General features: G+C 34.7%; 1 protein-coding gene across 2 annotated transcripts; it reads left to right on the top strand.

The window, feature by feature from the left end:
* Window positions 1-76: 76 nt before the first annotated feature.
* LOC119632839 (zinc finger protein jing) lies at window positions 77-19,127 on the top strand. 2 transcript variants are annotated; one of them, XM_038025961.1, is made up of 5 exons: window positions 77-1,470; window positions 7,839-11,958; window positions 12,024-12,168; window positions 14,090-14,267; window positions 14,328-19,127. In XM_038025961.1, exons 1-5 carry the CDS (start codon window positions 1,007-1,009, stop codon window positions 14,695-14,697), a joined length of 5,277 nt encoding a protein of 1,758 aa, XP_037881889.1. In that variant the 5' UTR covers window positions 77-1,006; the 3' UTR covers window positions 14,698-19,127. The 2 variants fall into 2 exon arrangements, with proteins under 2 accessions (XP_037881889.1, XP_037881890.1); XM_038025962.1 differs by lacking the exon at window positions 77-1,470 and adding an exon at window positions 7,512-7,763.
* Window positions 19,128-19,337: the final 210 nt, after the last annotated feature.

Here is a 19,337-nt window from a genome sequence, read left to right on the forward strand (position 1 = left end):
AGTTCATCTGTCTTTTTCTTTCACAAGTTATGAGTACTAATTTCAATTGCAGAAGTCCGTGTGTGAAAAAGACTTAGAATTATTTCGTCGCCATATTGAAAATTTCAGTCGGTGTATTAAGTGTGGAATTTATTTTAATTAATTGTTAGTAAATTAATCTTAATATATTTTATGCGTTAAAATTGACGTACATTTAAGAGATTTGCTGTGCAATGAATTTAAGTAATAAAAGTAAATATTTGTTTCACTAGTGCGTTTGTTTGGAAAATCAATATATATATATACGTATTCATATGTATATATAAATACGCACATGTATATGCGTGTGTGCTTGACTTCTAAATATGTATCCAGAAGCAATATTACCTTTGGTTCAAACTAATAAAGAAAAGATTAATAAACAAATTCTGGAAAGAGTTACTTAATAAAAAGATGTTAATATAAACCAGAAATTTTGAACGAAACCCCGAGAGAGATGTGGCAGGTCATACGTATGCATATGCATTCTTGTTAAAGAGTGCGTGTGTTTTGTAAACAAAAGCAAACGATCGTTTGTCAAATAAAAAAAAAAAAAAAAGATTGGTATAAAAATTTGGTACTTCGTGGTCCACGCGAACTTCACAATTTTGGAAACAAGTCGCTTTATGATTTTAAACAAGTTGAAAACTCAATGCTTCCATTTGGTGTATTGGAATTAATTCTAAGCAAATAGACACACAAAAGAAACAATAACAGGCGCATTAAAAAACATAGGCGACCGATTGCATTTGAAACCGGTTACGACATATTTCCGACAAAAAAACAAAGAAATATGTAAAAAAGAAAAAGAATATCTAAAAACACACCAAACTAATTTTAGTAGGCCGGAAATTAACCTATACTCAATGTAAACGTACAGATGTATAGACTCTAAAGCCTTCTTATAAAAAAAATAAAATGTGAAAGCTTCTCAGTATAGGAGAAGGATGTCTGATCAGATAAAAAATGCTAAAATTTGCATATAATTATGTCGTCAATAAAGAAATTGGTAGACAATAAACAGCAACTTACTGTCCTCGCGTTGTTCAATAATTCAAAAAATAGTGAAAAAGATGATGTAAGTGGAGGGGATTTATGTGATTCGCAAGTGCTTCAAAGTGTGATTAACTTGTCACAAGAACAAAATAAGTCTGAAGAGGCATTAAAAAGCACTATCTCGGCATATAGTTCCAGTGTTCCACATTTCGAATCACAGCTCTCTTTATTAAAAAATGAAAAACAGCCCAATGCAACAACAATGCCAACTGACGTTATGAAAATAGATGAATCTAACTCTAATTTATCCAAAAAACAGGCAACAAGTTCAGAAACATTTGACAGCAGTGGGACATCGTTTATCCGCTTGAAAAAGCATAATTCTTCGCTCAAAGCTAATGCCGAGAAAACCAAGCGCTGCACCGACCGATATGATTCATCTGAATCCTCCGATAGGTACGTATGCATGTGTCTTACATTTCTTACGAAATCCGTGTTGAGTTGTATTGCCTTGCAGTAGCAAGCAATGCAGTGGTAACAGTTACGATATTTTTAAAGTGCCTAATAACGTTGTGGTCACTTTATCCAATTTCAGTGAATCTATTACTATCAAATTGGTTTTTTTTTAACTTTGGATAATAAGTTTTAGTAAGTTTTATTCCTAAACGTGGCAATAAACAGATCAGCTTTCGGCGTTTTTATAAAAGCCCATCTGAAGTCCAACTGAAAAATTTCAATCTGTTTGAACTTAAATAATTTAGCTTGTGTACAGGTTAGGTGACAAGTGCTAAAATTTTCGGCGTGCTTTTGTTATTGGAATTAGTAATAGTTTTTGAAAACTGCCTAAATTAACTACGTTTTCAATCAAGGTGGCACGATACAATTTTCAATTTTTTTTCTAGAACCCAGTAGACGAAGTCTTTTTGCATGTGATTTTAAGGCGGCCTATGCTGAAATTCGGCTGTGCGGTGCTTCGCCCAAGTGTGATAGACAGTTTGCAAATTGTTGAGATAAGTCATTTCACTCGCGCCATAGTTCTTCAAAATTGGTTGAGCATGACCAACTTTTATTCTTCAAACAGCAACTTCGTCACCCAATTTACGATTTTTGAGTTTATGTCACCAAGTTATTATCGCCAAGCGTCCGAACGAAAACACCAATGAAATAAGTAAAACAAAGTAAAGGAAAATCATTGTTCAAATTCAAGTTTTTTTAGACACATAAATTTCCATTTCACTTACATCATTTTTAAATGATTCCCCCCCGAATGTTTTTAATCGGAGTCATAGGTGTTCTAAGCTATGCAACGCTTGGAAAAAAATTTTCGGAAATTTGATAGACAAATTTGATTCGAACAATTGAAGCTAAAAGGAATGTAAAAATTTGGAATTTTTGTTAAATGGTTCCAATACATGTTGGGAGGCGAGAATTACACACTACAATTTATATAATTCATTGATTGCCGAATTACCTAATTTTTTCCATCATTAATATTCTCAGAAGCTGCAAGAATTTCAAGTGGAAATAGAAATCTCTGTAGGTTTTGCTAAAATTGATATACTACTTCGGTCTTTCGATGATGGATTTAACACCCATTGAGTATTTGAATAGCATTAATGTGAATACACAGGATGCGCACGTAACTAGTTCGAATTCACAGCGTAAACTACTCCTTTCTTTTTAAAAAGAAGTCTTTCATAGATACATTCGTAGATGTACTACTTCCCAAATTGTAGATGCATATGAAATCAATGTTTGCTATGCCTCTTTCAAACTAAAGTTTTGAATGCGAATTCTAAATCACATGATTTTCAAACTATTTTCGAAAAATCTTTTATTCGTCTTTCTACTAATCATAATCCCAACGCATATAAGTGGCGCTCTTCTCTTTAGCAATTCGCAACATAATTGAGCAATCAATGGGGTTAGTTATCATCACTTACACAAAATTATATTATAATCGCTGTTAACACAACGCCGCACTACGTGGTTATGATTCGAAAAACCGCAGCTCTGAGCTATGAGAGTATAGTTATAGAACAACTTCCCAAACAGGTTGCATTTTTTTCAAAAAAGTGGAATATCGGTAAAGTATTTTCAAACCTAAGCTGTTTTGCTACTGTGGGCTCTGTCTTACGTTCGTCGTAAGAATAATGGGCGACACACTTTACAAAAGCGAGAGAGCTTTACGAAAAGCCATAGTCGATTAAAAATATGTCGCAAATATTGTGCAATGTCCGCCTCTCAATTTAACTCCCAACTGCAGAATGGATTTAAGTCAAGTTTCCGGTCACATCCTTATTCGGTTTTTGTATTATATTCACATTGACGACATGTTTAAATCTTGTCTCATTAATAGTAAGAGGCATAGTAAATTTATACAGATGTATATAACATGAAGAAGTATTTAACATACACCAAGCTTTTCAGAATCATTTTCCGAATCAATATAGTCTTGCGTTTCTAATGTCTGCGTATGTTCAATCTAGTGTGTTCAATCGAGTTTTTGAATTTTTGAGATATTTTAACGACATTTGGTATTTCGACGTGCCTGCTATTGAACATATACTAGATTAGATCGGATCATTTTTGCGACCGCAGTATATCTTTTGAAAAATTGCAATTTTCAATATTTCGAGGTTCCAAATTGATGCGATAAATTTCGATGCGATGATGCAGTCTTTTTAGGACGACGAATTGGACATAAAAACTGTTTGTAAAACCCAACAACAATTTTTGAAGGTTCTTCTGAAAAATAAGCTTAAAGGCAAATTTGCAATATTTTACTAAAGGAAATTCGCGGCCCATGCAGCCTTATTTCCATGAGGAATGGTCACCATGAAAAGTATGCCTTTTCAAGTAAACGAAGCGTAATTTTTGACATTTGAACATTGAAATAAATATGAACCATTGTATGTATGAAATTGGTGCAGGATATTCAACGTCAGGCTACGTTTGCATTTCTGTAAATGTCATGTTCTGACTTTATAAGCTGCGTTCAGTAAAGTTTGCCATTTTATCATGGAAGAATATTCGCGCCGTAAGCAAATTATCCAAACATTTTGTCAAAAGAAATTATGTTGAGACAGTTTAGCAATTTCCGTCAATTCCGAATATTATTTTGAAGGCACTTTCTACTTAGATGATATTGAAAAGACTGTTCGAAGCAGGGAAACGTCCCTGCCGTTCAGAAACATGCTGCTCCATTTCCAAATTTATTGATTGCTACAACAATTGGCTTTGTAAGCGAGTTCTACTTGGCGAATATTGCGAAAAAATTTGGTTCTCCAAACAATTATGTTTTACTTGAAAACCATAGCGATTTTTCCGAAAAAGTTGTGTTCTTACAAGGCGCTTATTTTCATCTCGTGGTTCACTGAATAAAGAAAACTGTTTTTTCGACGTGAAACCAAACCACAATTTATGAGCCATCTTTATATTGCGCAAAAGCGTTTGATATGATTTTTCGGCTGATCGGGCAGTAGTTGCCCTTATTTCTTTGGTAACGAGAATGAAGATCTCATTTACGAAACGATATTTTTGATTTCATCTGATTTGAATATTGATTGAATGATGTTTTATTAGACGTTCATTGTTTCGAATATACTTTAAAACGAAACAGGCGAGGAGAGTATAGTCCACATCACCTCGCCTATACAATTCTTTATATAATAACAATTATATCTTGACTCCGTCTAAAGGCAAATTCTTTGTGGGAACCATTATATGCCAAAGTTCATAACACAACTGACATTAAAAAGATTTTTTTTGCTACAAAAATATTTAAACTGAACTTTATTTCTATACATAACCTTAATTTTTATGAGTACCGTTGCATGGTACGGAGTGTTAAAAAATAGACCTACGTAGTACAAATAATAGGTAATTTCTCTGTCAAAATACTCATGTAGCAGTTGTATGCCACAACAAACCTTTCTCAAACCTATCAGCGCTGCCAACATACATCAAATGTATAATTGATTAAGTCACAGACAGTGGAGGCTATGCTGCGCCGGTGCAAAGAACTCTGTGAGATATCTTGCCAATACAACAAATTGCTCGCCATCCTAATTTAAGCAATAATAAATAAGAGAATTATATTCGGTCGTGGCCGAATCTTTGATACCCATTACTGCTATCCTAAAAAAGAACAACAAAAATGTAAAAGAACCAAATTTTCATGATGCATAATATGGAGCGGACGCGGTTAATTTTTTGTATTGTCAAAATAAAGGTTTCTGTCGCATAGGTTTGTGGGTGTTGCAGGCGCGTTCTTTGAAAAGTGTAGGTCGCTTCCAAACTCTTTTGCAAGCGGTTGAATCGTTACCACAGACGCTACACAATTTGGTAGACAGACACGTTATATACTTTAGGAGGTTTTTGAAGCCTCTGTCCGCTCGTTATAAAGGTATTGAAAAAAAAGAGTAAACTTTGACAAACTACACTATAATATCGGGTAGGTGTGGCCAATTTGTTTTCATTTCTGTACAGATACTACTACTACATCGCTCATATAATATGCGTTGAAATTTTTATACATTTAACTACTACTGCTTATGAGTAATGAGTAAAAAACCAATTTTTATTCCTTTTGAAAAACAGAGATGTTCTCCGATTGTGGGCGTGCCCTTCGTTGAATTTTGCCCCATTTTCAATACCAACCTGCGTGCAAGAACTTTCAATGTTTCTGCTGATTTTTTTGGCCAGAAGAATATTGACAAGACATTACACAGACAGGCGGACAGCCGGACGGACATGCTTAAATTTAGAATTCAATTTAGAATTTAGAACGGTTTGGCAAAATTAATAAGACTGTTGGATTCGCAATATTTTGAACAGCATTAATAAATATTTATGTTACAGTCAGTAAAGACAAGAAGAGATTGTTAGCATTTACTTAGTAATTAAAGCAGAGATGAAATTTTGACACGAAAAAGATTTCAACGTAAGTACAAAGGCTAAACTACGTATTCGTCATGTGCGGTTTTATTTCTACCTATGTAACGTCGAAACGCAAGTGTTTGAAGAGTTTAGGAACATAAATAAAAGTATATAAAATTTAAAGGAGCCTTCGCCATACATATTTCGTGCTTAAAAGTGAAATATCGAAGAGAGAGAAATTTGGTCACCAACCTAACCTAAACGAAGATTATAGAGCAAGTGATTTTGTACTCCGTTTTTGTTGACTTTCTCCGCAATTATCTTTCATGTATTTCGTAAGCTAGGAAAAGCAGCTGACAAAATATGATGATGCTTCGGGGGAGTAATCAAACCGGAAAGTGTAATTTTAGAGAATGGATCAAGACTTATGGATATCATCGACTATGAAAATCTGACATTGCAACCCTTCAACTCGTTGTCGCATTGTCGCAAGAAATTTATCTTTGTAGATATTACGGTGAATATTTGAGCGAGCAATTCAATTTGTGAGTACATTTATATAAATACCTGCCTGGCTGTGCGTAAATGCACTAAGAACGGTGGTGTGCCGTATTTGCAATAATAGGCAGTCGATTGTACTTTGTAGGCTAGAGAGCATCATTTTTATTATGTCTACACTGCTTAGGAAAAATAGTGGGAAATCTAACCATTTCCTGATTCCCATTTTATTTCTCTATAATTCTACGTACACACACATTTTTTATAAAACGACGGTATTGGTGTATTGGGAGTTTTAAAAACACTGCGTTTTCGATGAAGTAGTCGAAAAATTTCCCTTAAACAGCACGGATGTTTAATATATTAGGAAAATATTGAATAATTTTTAGTTAATTTTAAGGATCGCGCCGTGAAATTATTTTAATTTAGTTTAAGCTTTTCATATGCATTTGTTTTAAAAGTCGAAGTAAATTAAAATAAAAAAAAAACCGTTACATTTTTATATAAAAAGAGTTTAATAATTTTCTTCTCTAATTTAATCACGTCAATACGCAAACATTTGTTAGCCGACTTATACACTTATGCATATTTGTCCTGGCACAACAAAGAATTACATGGTGTAAAATTGTGTTTCATATAGGAAAGCGTGTGTAACTTTGTGAGGAAAAAAAAAATCAATTTTTCTGTATACGTTAAATTGTGCACGGCTGCTTTGCGTTCCTTTCTTCACTCTCTTTCGCTCTCTTGGTTTCTCCCAGCCTTTGCGTGAAAGAAAATCAAAATAAAAAGTCCATAAATATGAAAGTGTTTTTAGTTGTAAGAATGAAAGAAGTGCCTACGATGTTTTTTTTTATTTTTTAATATTATAATATAAATGACAAATCCACTGGCAGTGCACAGATATTTGCGCACATTTTACGATTTATATTGAAACTATTTTAATATTTACACTTAAGCACAGTCTTATAGTCTCTCTCTCTGGTCTTTTTTTTTTTTTTCCTTAAGCGCATTAAAAATATGTTTACTCTATGTCTGCAAAAAAATAAATACATAGCAAAAATAATAAAATGACTTGTTAAGAGTACGAAAAAAAAAAAAAAAAAAAAAAAATCCCCCTATTTTTACTACCCCTATGTTCGCAACTGCTATCTTTCTTTTGCTCATATTTTAATTTATATCGAGAACGAGCGACCATGGAGCGCAAAATGAAAGCTGGTCCTTGGTCTTAACTAATTGCTGTGATTTTTTGAAGCATCTTATTGCAAAATACAGTTTTAATGAATAATCTTTCCATCAGTTTGCCTCCCAGCTTTCATAAATGTAGTTTTTCACATTATTAATGACAACAAGAAGGACGTCAATAAATAGAAGTAAATATAAGACAAGACATAATTACTTTATTACATTCATTATTATAATAATAATTTTGTTAATTTCAATTGCAGTGGTGTAGCAACTTCTGTCAGTTGCACTGATTCCAATATTGGATCTAACGAAGATGCTTCTGAACCTAATTCACCCCTTAGCGGTCATCTGGGATCATGCGACGACCTTCAACATTTACCAAAAACTTCAATAAAGATTGTAAATGAGAGAACAAAAATGTCGCCGCAAACTTTGAAAGAAATAAATACTAGTGTTACCTCCACGCCGCCTCAGAATTTAATTTCAGTATCAGTATCGAACATGAGTAGAGACGTAAATGGTGGAGGCACAACAATAGTTAATTCATCCAAATTGAAGTTACCGGTCGAAAAAACTGTTAAAAAAAGTTATAATGATGCCAAAAATGCCACCATGTTACCTGTACTCCAATGGCCGTGGAATAGTAGCTCAGCAGTTGGGACAGGCACGCATTCTTCGCAAGTCCAGGCGAAAAAACGTTTAGCTTCTCAATCGAATGGTGGAGACAATTTCTTATCAAAGAAAGCTCGATCATGCGCAGCGGTGTCGATTATTTCAAATACTGATGGACAAACGGTAAAGATTACACCTAATTCTAACGGTGGAGCCAACGTTTCTAAAAGACTGAGAAATGCTTCTCTCGAAGAGTCGCAAACAAAAATTACAGGTTATTTTAAATCACAAATGAAATTGCAAATGCCTTTAAGTAATGGCAGCGCTAAGCAGACTGGTATAACAAATAGTCCTGTCAATGGAGTCAGCACTAAACCGAGCTGTTTAAAACCAAACAATCTTGCTATGAATGCCCCAGCTACGACTGCCTCATTGAATAAATATTTTAACGTTTTAGCGCAAATAAAGGAAAATAATGGCGACAACAGACTATGTAGCAATATTGAAGTTAGTAACGAAAGTAAAGCAGAATCATCTGAAGAGTCACCTTCCCTTCTAGCTCCGCAGAGGAGTGCGACAATGCCTGCGCTGAAAAAGATTGAACGGAGTAAGCCGACAAAAATTGCTCAAGTAGCTCCAAATTTACGAAAAGTCTCCTCCAGCAGTAGCTACAACAATTCGTTGTCATCAGCAGAAATCAACGGTAAATCGCCAATAAAAAGGCATGTGGCCATTGCCCCTCGAACACCGGAAATGAAACAGCAGTCAAAACCTGTGCTCACTAAACCAGAGAGCTCCAAGTCGTTTACAGCTGCCCACCAACCCACCAATTCCACAAGTCAGCCACCAACAGTTCTTTTAACTGCCATTCGATTGCCACCTACACAGCCGACAGCGTCGAAACAAGTGTGCCAAGTTACAAAATCGACACCACATTCGACTCCTTCGAACACTAATACCGCAGTGGCGAACACTGCTTCAGGCAGTACAACAGTTTATCAGTTACCACTGCAAATACCAAATCTAGTTCAATTACCGCATTTGTTAGCTACCAATAGCTCCAATATGATGCAGCTTAACAACCTTGGCCCAACGTCTGCAGTAGCCAAAACGGCTTCTACCAATACCACGCCCTCGGCGACTACTTCAGCTCAAGCAGCGCAATCTGCTGCCTCACAATATTTCTTGAATGGAACTGTTTTTAAATTGCAACAATTCACAACAGCAACAACGACAACAGCGACATCAGCCGCATCTTCTAATCCAAACCCTTTCAATTTCTTAAGTGCTAGTGATTTGCAAGAACTAATTTTAAAGCAACAGCAGCAGAAAGCCGCTATTACGACGACCACCACAAGTTTTCAAGAAATATTTCAACAGCAAATAGCTGCTGCTGTCGCTGCAAGTCAACAGCAACAGGCACAGTTTCAGCAATTACAGCGTATGAATAATGCGGCAAATATATCACAACCTGTATTTATGACAACGCCAGCGGGGCTTTTGTTAAATGCTGCTTCGTTACCAACCATGTTGGCCCAAGCAGCTGCCGTTATTGCTGTTAGTAATCAGCAATCGCAACAACAAAAAGCAATTGCTTTGCCCGCACTTCAACCGATACAACAAAATCCTCTTCCCGCGCTAAGCTCCATATTCGCTCCGCAAACTCAACAACCGGAACAAGGCGATATACAACAACAACAAATAGCACAACTTGCCCTTACTCAACAGCAACAGCAATTTATTACTTCCACCCAACCACCGCCGCTTTCATCGGTTACACTTAATATTTCGAACAATTTATCTCCATTGCAAACCGCATTGCAAAAGCAACCGCAATCGGTTGCACCCAAATTGACTTTAGTCAAAGCGACAGCATCCCCGACTTCTTATCCAACATTGAGTTCCCAGCCACCTCCACTAGTAACTATTTCAAATGCAAAAGGAAGATCTCACCTTGTAACGCATGCCACAACAGTCAATTCCTCCTCGAATTTATGTACAAAGGCGTTGATTCAGAAGCAGTCTGCCCAGACAAAGCCGTATCAAAAGAATACGACGAAATTAGCAGCTACACATGCAAAGATCGCAAACTCCCATGTAAATAAAGTGAAGACTAGCAAAATTGGTATGACAAGCGGGAAAATATTTGCTACTTCAACTACCCCCCCGCCTCTTGTTCCAACAATACAAACTAAAGCTTTGCAAGTAGTGCCCTCGAAAGCTAATTTGATAGCCTCTCGTCCGTCTCCAAATTGCGTAAGTCAAGCCTCTCCACTTTTTACACCTTCTTTGGTAAGCATAGTGAACACTTCGACAACAACACCAAGAATTTCGAAAGACGCGTTTACCAGCACTGGTGGGGCCAAAGCGCACATTGATAAAACTGCAATTCTTTCGAAAAGCAAAAATTGTGGATGTACATCTGTAAGCAATAGTTCCAGCGCAACCATTGAATCAAGTGATACGTCAGTATCGTTCTCAAACGTATGTAATAAACTTCTTGAGAAGCTCGAAGGCAATGATTCTAAAATGTTAGATAAGCCTAAACCTACTGCTGATTTGTTTGATTTGATAAAAAATTCGAAAAGTGTTCCCGCAGAAATACCGAAAAATATCTCCCGCAAACCATTGCCGCTATCTAATTCATTTTATGACATCAAAGATGAACCACTAGAAGAATCATCCGCTTTAGCAATAATTTCTAGCAAAAAGTGCAACGACTTTAAGGAAACGGACCTTATAAGTTCCACAAATATAAAACGTATTGACATAAAGAAGGAACAGCTCAACGGCAATGCTAGCGAAAATGAGAAAATACACGATGTAATTCATCAAGAGAACTCCTCCTCATCATTTAGTTCACATACAAATTCAACATCTTCTAGAACTGATATATCGTTAGAGACTTCCACGTTAACTACAATTTCCGCGACACCTTCTTCGTGCTCTGCTTCAATGGAACCAACCTCACCAAATAGTAACCTTCAGCTTTGTATGATAAACAATTCTACTCCTTTAACATGCGTCACGGGAGTTTTGTCTCAAGATACGTTAAGCGAAATGGTAGCACTGACTTGCAGTTTGCCCGAATCGGAGGAATCAAGTGTTAATATGTCATCAAAAACATTTAGAGATAAAGCGCTTGTAAAGGAAACACAAAGTCGTGTTTTACCATCGCCTGAATCAGGCATTTGCGGCAGCTTTAGCAGGAACGAAAGTTCAGACTCCTGCGCAAAATCTCCAACCTCGACTTTATGCCCGACAACTGTTGCGCAATTGCGGCAATTATCTGGAAAAGAGAAACGTGTTTTTTCGAATTCCGAATCCATAAATATTGAATTGCCTAGGGAATACCATATAACATCGGAAGCCGCCATTTGTCCAATTGATACAAAATTAACTGAAGCCGCATACGTTTTATTGCCAAAGAGTACAATTTCTCCAATTTTGTCACAACCAAAAACTATACGATTTCCGCCCGAATCAAGGTGTTTTCTTGGTACAAAAACAGGCAAACGGTCTGACGGTGTATGCCATTGGAACAAATGCAATCAAAAATATGAAAGTAATTCTAAATTACTTGACCATATGCAAAATCAACACGTTAACATTCAGACTGGACCATTTTCATGTCTTTGGGTTGGTTGCAAAGTATACAATAAAGAGTCCTGCTCACGACGTTGGCTCGAACGACATGTTTTATCACATGGAGGCTCCAAACAGTTCAAGTGTATTGTGGAAGGTTGCGGTCTTCGTTTTGGATCCCAAGTGAGTGAATTTCTAATTGAATTTTTAGTTTTATTCATTTATCACTTTAATGCTTTTTATTGCAGTTGGCTCTACAAAAACATGTGAATAATCATTTCACTGCCACGGAATCAAAAGAGGGATCGAATAAACGGACATCCGATCCCCCAGTACCGAAACAATTGCGAAAAAATGGCAAGAAACTTCGATACCGCCGTCAACCATTTTCAGGTGAACATATAAAGTTCCGGTTCCAATTTTTTTATTTAAGCCTACCTTTCAATTCGCGTTATTTTATATTGGGAAGTTATTTAAAATAACCATATTTCTATGAAATATGGCTCCTCAAACATTGATTTAAAATCGCCTCATAGTACAGTAGGCTTCTATACAATCATCAAATTTTGTAGGATGATAATCTTTTGATAAGTTGCTATTAAAGAAAAGTGTTTTCGCATCGAAAATGGCAACACCCATCACAATTTCACTGATTCACTAATTTATTCTCTGCGAAATCCAACTACCAATGCATATTTGCAGTCATAACTTTAGAGTGTCTCTTGAGTCCTCCGCTGAACAACCAGTCTTTTTGCAAATTTCGTAGCATTAAGGATTCAAAATTACCGAGAACATAAAATTCTCTCTTGCGTTATTTCCGCTTAAGCAAAGCAAAATTTATAAAGTTCGGTACGATTGTCCTAAAAATAGTTAAGAATCTGCTCTGGGGTACTCTTGAGGGACAAGCGATTTTGCAGATGTATCGCCAGCTTAGGAAAGCTACAACTCGCAATTTTCATTTATTTAATTTCTACCATTTCTTGCAAGTGTAAAAAAAAATTGCAGATTTTTATAAGCGATGGTCTTATCAATGCAGTAAGACGTTCATAGCATACTCTTACTAGAACGTAAGGTACATTAATTTTAAATGGAAGAACGATTTTATCCGGTGCAGGACATAATCTATGGACAAAGAAAAAAAATGAATTGCTGCTTTTTTATGCGATTTCATTTTGTCAGAAATGAATTGAGTGATCAACTTTCAATTAATCATTCACCGTAGTTTAATAGCGTGTCAAAATGATCATAACGAGCTGCAGGGTATTAGAAACAATTTTTGCTGGGGTAAAATGAGGTGAATATTTTTTCTACTTAACGTTTTTTTTTTTAACGTTTTTTTTTTTTTTCACTACTATGATTACAATTTATTAAGAACAAAGCAATAAATTCTGGGACTAAAAATAAGATGAGCGCTAGTAAGCAAGACTGTGGGATCTCTTTTTCTAAAGAATAGACTAGATGGTCGGCTGTAAAAAAGTTAAATATTTTCTCTTCTCAAAATGTCAATAGGTTTAGACCCTGCGAATACGAATCTTTGAATGTTGCAAACATTTTAGCAGTCACAAAGCGTCTAGTGGTAAGATTTTGTCCACACTTATACATTCGAGGAATAGATTGCTATAAGAATCCTTTGGTGTGGTCAAGACAAATTCTTGCCCATCTTGATTTTCTCGAGACTGATTGGATATACAATAATAATGAGGGAACGAGAATTGAATTCATTGTGCACATGGTACTACTGTCTGCATGTTTCGTCAATTTACTCTTTAATTTTTTCCACTGCCCTAACTGCGACTGAACAAATTTTAATACTACTTCTGGAAATCGCAATAGTGTATTCGTTTCTTTGTTAATGGTGCATGGGTTGAAATTTGAGGGGTTTCGAAGGGTTTTTATAATCGATAAGTTATCTGTGATGATAACCGTTCGGAGTTTGGGTTCGTAAGTAAGCTTTGTTGCTTCAAGAATAGCTCTAGCCTCGGTTACAAATGTCTAATCGTTATTGTGTGGGACATGGTTAACCTGGATTTGCCCTTTGGCATATACTGCTGCATAAGATGTCCCTCTTAGAAGAGTCTATTACAAGAAAATGGTGACCGTTGTTTTTCAAAAGGTGAATTTTCTTTGTTCGGTAGAATTGTTTTATCGTATATTCTTTTTTGTTTGCTGAAAGTGTATGCAAATGATTTGAATGCAAATTTTCGAGGCATACTTACGGGAGCAGTTACTTCAATAAAATTAATACATTTACTAAATAGCTAGATTTTGAACATAAAGAACATTTTATAAATGCAACTTTGGTTTCTTTGTATAGCTCGTATGTTTGATTTCTTTGATGCGGGAATTATGGAAGCGTTGCAACATCGTTTACGGCAAATTAGTACGCTAACTAATGGTTACGGTTGTATTACATTTCAAGGCCAATGTGTACTGCGTCGGAAGACATTTGCCGGCTCATTCGAATGCTTTATACGATGGTCGCCTGGGGAGATGTAAGTTCGAAAAAGAAAAAAAACTTTTTATTCTGATTATAATTCGTTTGATTCATTTAGAATTTCAGATGAATGGCTTCCGGAAAGCGAAGAACCGTACGTGAAAACTATAAACATAAAACATATGCAACCGGCTGAGAAGAACAAAGTGGAAAATTTACTAATGACTGCCTTTAAACTGCCATACTCGCCCAGATTTTTTGAATGCGAGGCTAGATTAAGTAAACAAAATTTACAATTGGAATACGATAACGATTCCACCACAACTTCGGATAGCGACGATGGTAAATGCATAAATGATGTAGAAGAAAAAACTCCTCCAGCCGGCTGTCCTCTAACAAACTACATATCCGATCATCGAACCACTATTTGCGAAGGGGTACAAAAGGAACGAAAACAGAGGCGGAAATCGTTAAGACATTTTGTATAAGCAGGTTATGTATAGGTAAACATATGTATATGTATACAACTACGCATCGGGAGCATCGTAGGTTATTGTCAGCAACCATCAGAATTAGTTCTTTTGTCATTAATTTTTTTTGGTATTTTGGACGTTAAAAAGTTGTCACGCATCTCATATTTATAGAAATCAGCTTATTTCTAAAGATTTAATTTGGATTCACTCATTATTAAAAATAAGAAGCGATGCTAGCTATCACTCAGAATCGGCATAGAGACGAAGAATACAGAGAAAATGAAATTCCTACTGAAGAAGGTGAAAGAAGTTCCATTTGAAATAAGAATTCATTATTTCTTTTGGCAAGTAATGCTCTGAAAACATATATAGCTTTTCAGTTATTTTCGTTTGCAATAAGGTATGACGTTAAAGGTATAATTGAAAATCTGATTAATTAAGTGCGATGAAGCGCTATGCTCAGCACTTAAGCGGTTAAATTCAATTTCATTAGTAGTAAAGAATTTAGAAGGGTCATGAACGATAAAACGAACAATTCTACGAAGAAGCTACAAAAATGTTATATACACATTATTTTGTAAGCCGAATGTTGTGCAAACATTTTTAAAAGGAGCGATTTGTGGAAAAGTGCTGAGTTGTAATATTTTTTGAAATATTTTCAAAATTTTTTCCATTCTTCATAACTGTTGTTTTATCCTTATTTAAAAGGCAATACAGAGCATTCACAAATAAATAGCAAAGGTTCGCTATATGCGGGGGTTAGTATAATTTCATTCTTCTAATTTTTGTTTTGAAATATTATAACAATAAAGTTTTTCATTTGAAAGCATGTGAGATGAAAGAATTTCGGTGCACTCAATCTCTAAATGACGACCTATAGGTTAGATATGCTAAGCAGAAAAAAAATTGTGCATTAAATTTCCCGGAGTAAAACGTTCCTTTACTTTGAGTGCAAAGAGTAATTTTACATTTTCCAATTTCCAATTTGTGAGTTGGATCTCAAGAAATAGCTAACGATTAAATGAGAGAAAACGAATCCGTACAAACATGTGTATATGTATTTACAAGTAACATCTTTTCTGTTTTGTGATTACTTTTTTTCATTCTTTGTAACACAAAATATCCAATTTAATATTTATTTTAATATTTTCCCGCAGAGATAAATTGCATATGACTAATCACTCAGGGAATTTCCCATACAAATGCCTGTAAGAGATAGATAGAGTGTAAGCATCGCCTGTGAGATTCATTCCCGATCGGTGAAGTATTATACCTTTACCGCCTGAAATTCTATCCCGCACTGGGAATTGAATGCCTCTATGCCGACTTGATAGTCGAGCTTAGAAACTGCTTGGCTGTTTGATTCTTTTAATTTTTCAAGCAACTAACATGATCAGATATTTTCTCATAACCTATTTTCTTTGCCCCAAGTAGGATGCGGGTAACTGAGTTTGGAGTAAGAGCTGGATTTCTAAGTCACTAAGCCATCAATTTTATATAAATGGCTATTTTAAGTGTGCCTACATTTTCAGAGAGATAATCTGAAATAATTTCAAAGTTAGAAAGAGAAAGAGAGAGAGAGAGAGAGAGAGATAGTAGGACCTTTTAAATATATCGTATGACAAGTACTGTTGCTTTTTCATTGAATTTATCCTAAAGTAAAAATTAGACCGAACAATAGCAACGAATTACATATGAGACTACGTTTATAACTGTATGTCCTGGCATTGCTGTGCCATTGTCACAAAAATCTAAGGTATTGTCCATATCCGAATAAAGAAAAAAAGTAAGGAAATTCTTTAATTACACTGGGCATTTTTAATTTCCGAATATTGTTCTTGTTCATTTCGTATGGATATCACTATTCAATGAGCTTGAATACTGGCCACAAAATTCTTACCATTCTTTTACGACTTCCAATTTTTGTTTATAAAATGGAATATCAAACAAGTCTCGAAACCAATTTTCTTCTTGTGATTTTTTTGCTACCTTAGTGTAGTTATGAAAAGTAAACTTGCTACAACGAAAACATTTGTATTTGGGACATAAAGTAATACTTAATTGGTGCTTCGTAAGTTCACAAAATTGATGGTGTTATTCTACAGTATTAATAAACTTCGCTTTTTGTAATAGTTGAAGAATTGGAAGAATTTTTTTGTAATGTTAAATATCTCCTTTAAGTTTCATTACAATCCACGCGAAGGCAAGAAGGGATTGTGCCTTAAAATTAAATACAACCCACCATCTTCGCTTCGTACATATTTAATCAGGGGGTATCCTTACCGCGCGTTACGGAGAAGAATACAGCCGAGTATTTTCGCTCGGCTTAGTGACTGCGGCAGCATATCCTCGAGTTGCTTCTGCTTTTCAGCTTCGCTTTTGGGCTTCTTCGCTTTTTAGTTTTAAATTTCTAGGAAATGTCAAATTTTTGGGTGCAACGAACATCTTCTGAAACATTGGTTTTTGAATGCGGTATTCACCACGTCGAGTAGGAAGCCGTTTAAAAACCGTTTGAGCTTTAATTGTAGGGAAACCTTAAAAAAATATTTTAGATAATTTCGAAAAGACTTTAGGTTTTTATATTAAAGCGTCGAAACTCCACATCGAAGTAGGCATTATTATCGAAGCAGTACTTGATAATCATGCGCCAATGAGGATCCAAAATGAATAGGTCGGGATTGCCTTATATTACAACAAGGCTCCGTGCGCGAGTTATTGCTAAGTTAACCCGATTCTCGTGTTCGATGAATCCTTGTCCAAGGCGCAAATTGTTTTTTATATAGTCGTCATTTGATTTCACTGTTGAGATCAAAATTATGTCGCGTTCCTAAAAAAAATCAAGCGAAAGCAACATTACTATTAATTCAATCAATTAGTGAAATTTTATGAAAGTTATACCTGTGTTTGGAATTGCTCCGCAAAACCAATTAATGTCTTAATGTCTTTACGATACAAATTGACTGTCATAATGAAAATCTTCAAAATTGAAATAAATGTTATAAAATACTAATAGAAGAATTCAAGATATCGTACATCAGTCTATGGGTTAGATATTTATAACGTCTTATTATTATTCTTATTAGCACAAGAGCTTCGCAGGAGCAATTTTCTTACTAACACATTTATACATAAATACAGTCGCAAAATAGAGATAATAGAAATTCGCACTTACGTTCTTCGCTTCAATGGATTGAATTGACACGAATCACCACAAACAATACCATGATGATAACTTGAAAAGCAACCTCAGTGTATTATTTATTGTAAATTGCGGTAGCTAAGAAAAAAAAACATAGCCAAGAATTTTACACAATTTAGTTGATAAATAGTTTTAGTTTAAAAATAATTCACAAGTGGCAAGTTAAAGTGCTCTTTGACACAAAAAACATATTTCTTACGGTCATTTCAATATCCAAAGCAAGCATGACATCAAAATTAATCTAACTTTTATAGGCGGCATCAAAATTTTGGTCATACCATTTTGTAAAACCCACAAACGAACATCGGTCAACTAAAGAGTTCGAATAGATGTAGTTGCACGCCTCCGTCCGTATGGGTTACACGTACGTATAACTGTTATTGTCGAAAGATTAGGGAATACGAATGTATAACAATACATCGTTGTTGAATATTGGCCAAATTAACAAATTAATCGAACAAAAATCCAAAAAAACATAATTTTCAAAATCATCTTTAACTAGTAGAACAGATATTGATCAAAAGCATGCTACAAGCATATAGAGAAAGGAGTTCCTGCTAAGAGCAATATAGGTATGAAAATATGTAAAAATTTATAAAACAATATTTTGCGACTTACTTTAAATATTATTCCATAATTTGATCAAAATTATCCAAAAGATTGGTGCAAGAATCGTTCCAAATGGAACTTGTGCACATGCTTCAAGAATTTTTTTGACATTTACATGATGCGGCGAATGCAACCTTTTCATCTAAATTCGATATATTAGTTTTTAGTATTTTAACTAACATTAACTTTTTACGTAAATTTATTTATTAATAATGAAACAAATTTAAGCAAACTATGATACTCATATTTGATAAAAAATTATATATGTATGAAACTATGATCAATTTACTTTGAAACTAACTCACTTCCAACTTTTTTTTTTTTTTTTTTTAATGTATCACTTGCCAATTTTATGGTATTCTAATATTTTCAAGCAATCTACGAAGAAAAAAATTGCAAGAAAAAAATTTTCCTTTACACTTGTACCTATTCTTATACTTCTTCTTCGTTGTGTCTTTGCTCGATTTGGAAAGCAATTTAACCGTTTTACCTACCGTACTCTATCTAAGTTTTAAGCTACCTCGAAAACTAATCAGCAAGGTTTAAAACTCATTATACGCTAACGAAACTTGAAATTGATATAAATCGAATATAATTTTCCAAGATTCATATAGTGGGCATATCTAAAATTCTTGTCTTTTTTTTTTTTTGAGAAGAATTTTAAACCCAAAGGATTTTTCTTTCTCAAAGTCTCATATAAAAATGTAGGCGTTTGAAAATTGTTTAATAAGTTTATTTTAGTCATAAATTTAGATATGTAAAAACTTTATATAATTTCTATAGTAAATAAAAAAAATAAAAAATTCTACGAAAATAGAAAATTATGATATATATGTCTAAGCGCAAC

This window comes from Glossina fuscipes, unplaced genomic scaffold, assembly GCF_014805625.2.
Source record: "Glossina fuscipes isolate IAEA_lab_2018 unplaced genomic scaffold, Yale_Gfus_2 2, whole genome shotgun sequence".
Classification (NCBI taxonomy): Eukaryota; Metazoa; Arthropoda; class Insecta; order Diptera; family Glossinidae; genus Glossina; species Glossina fuscipes.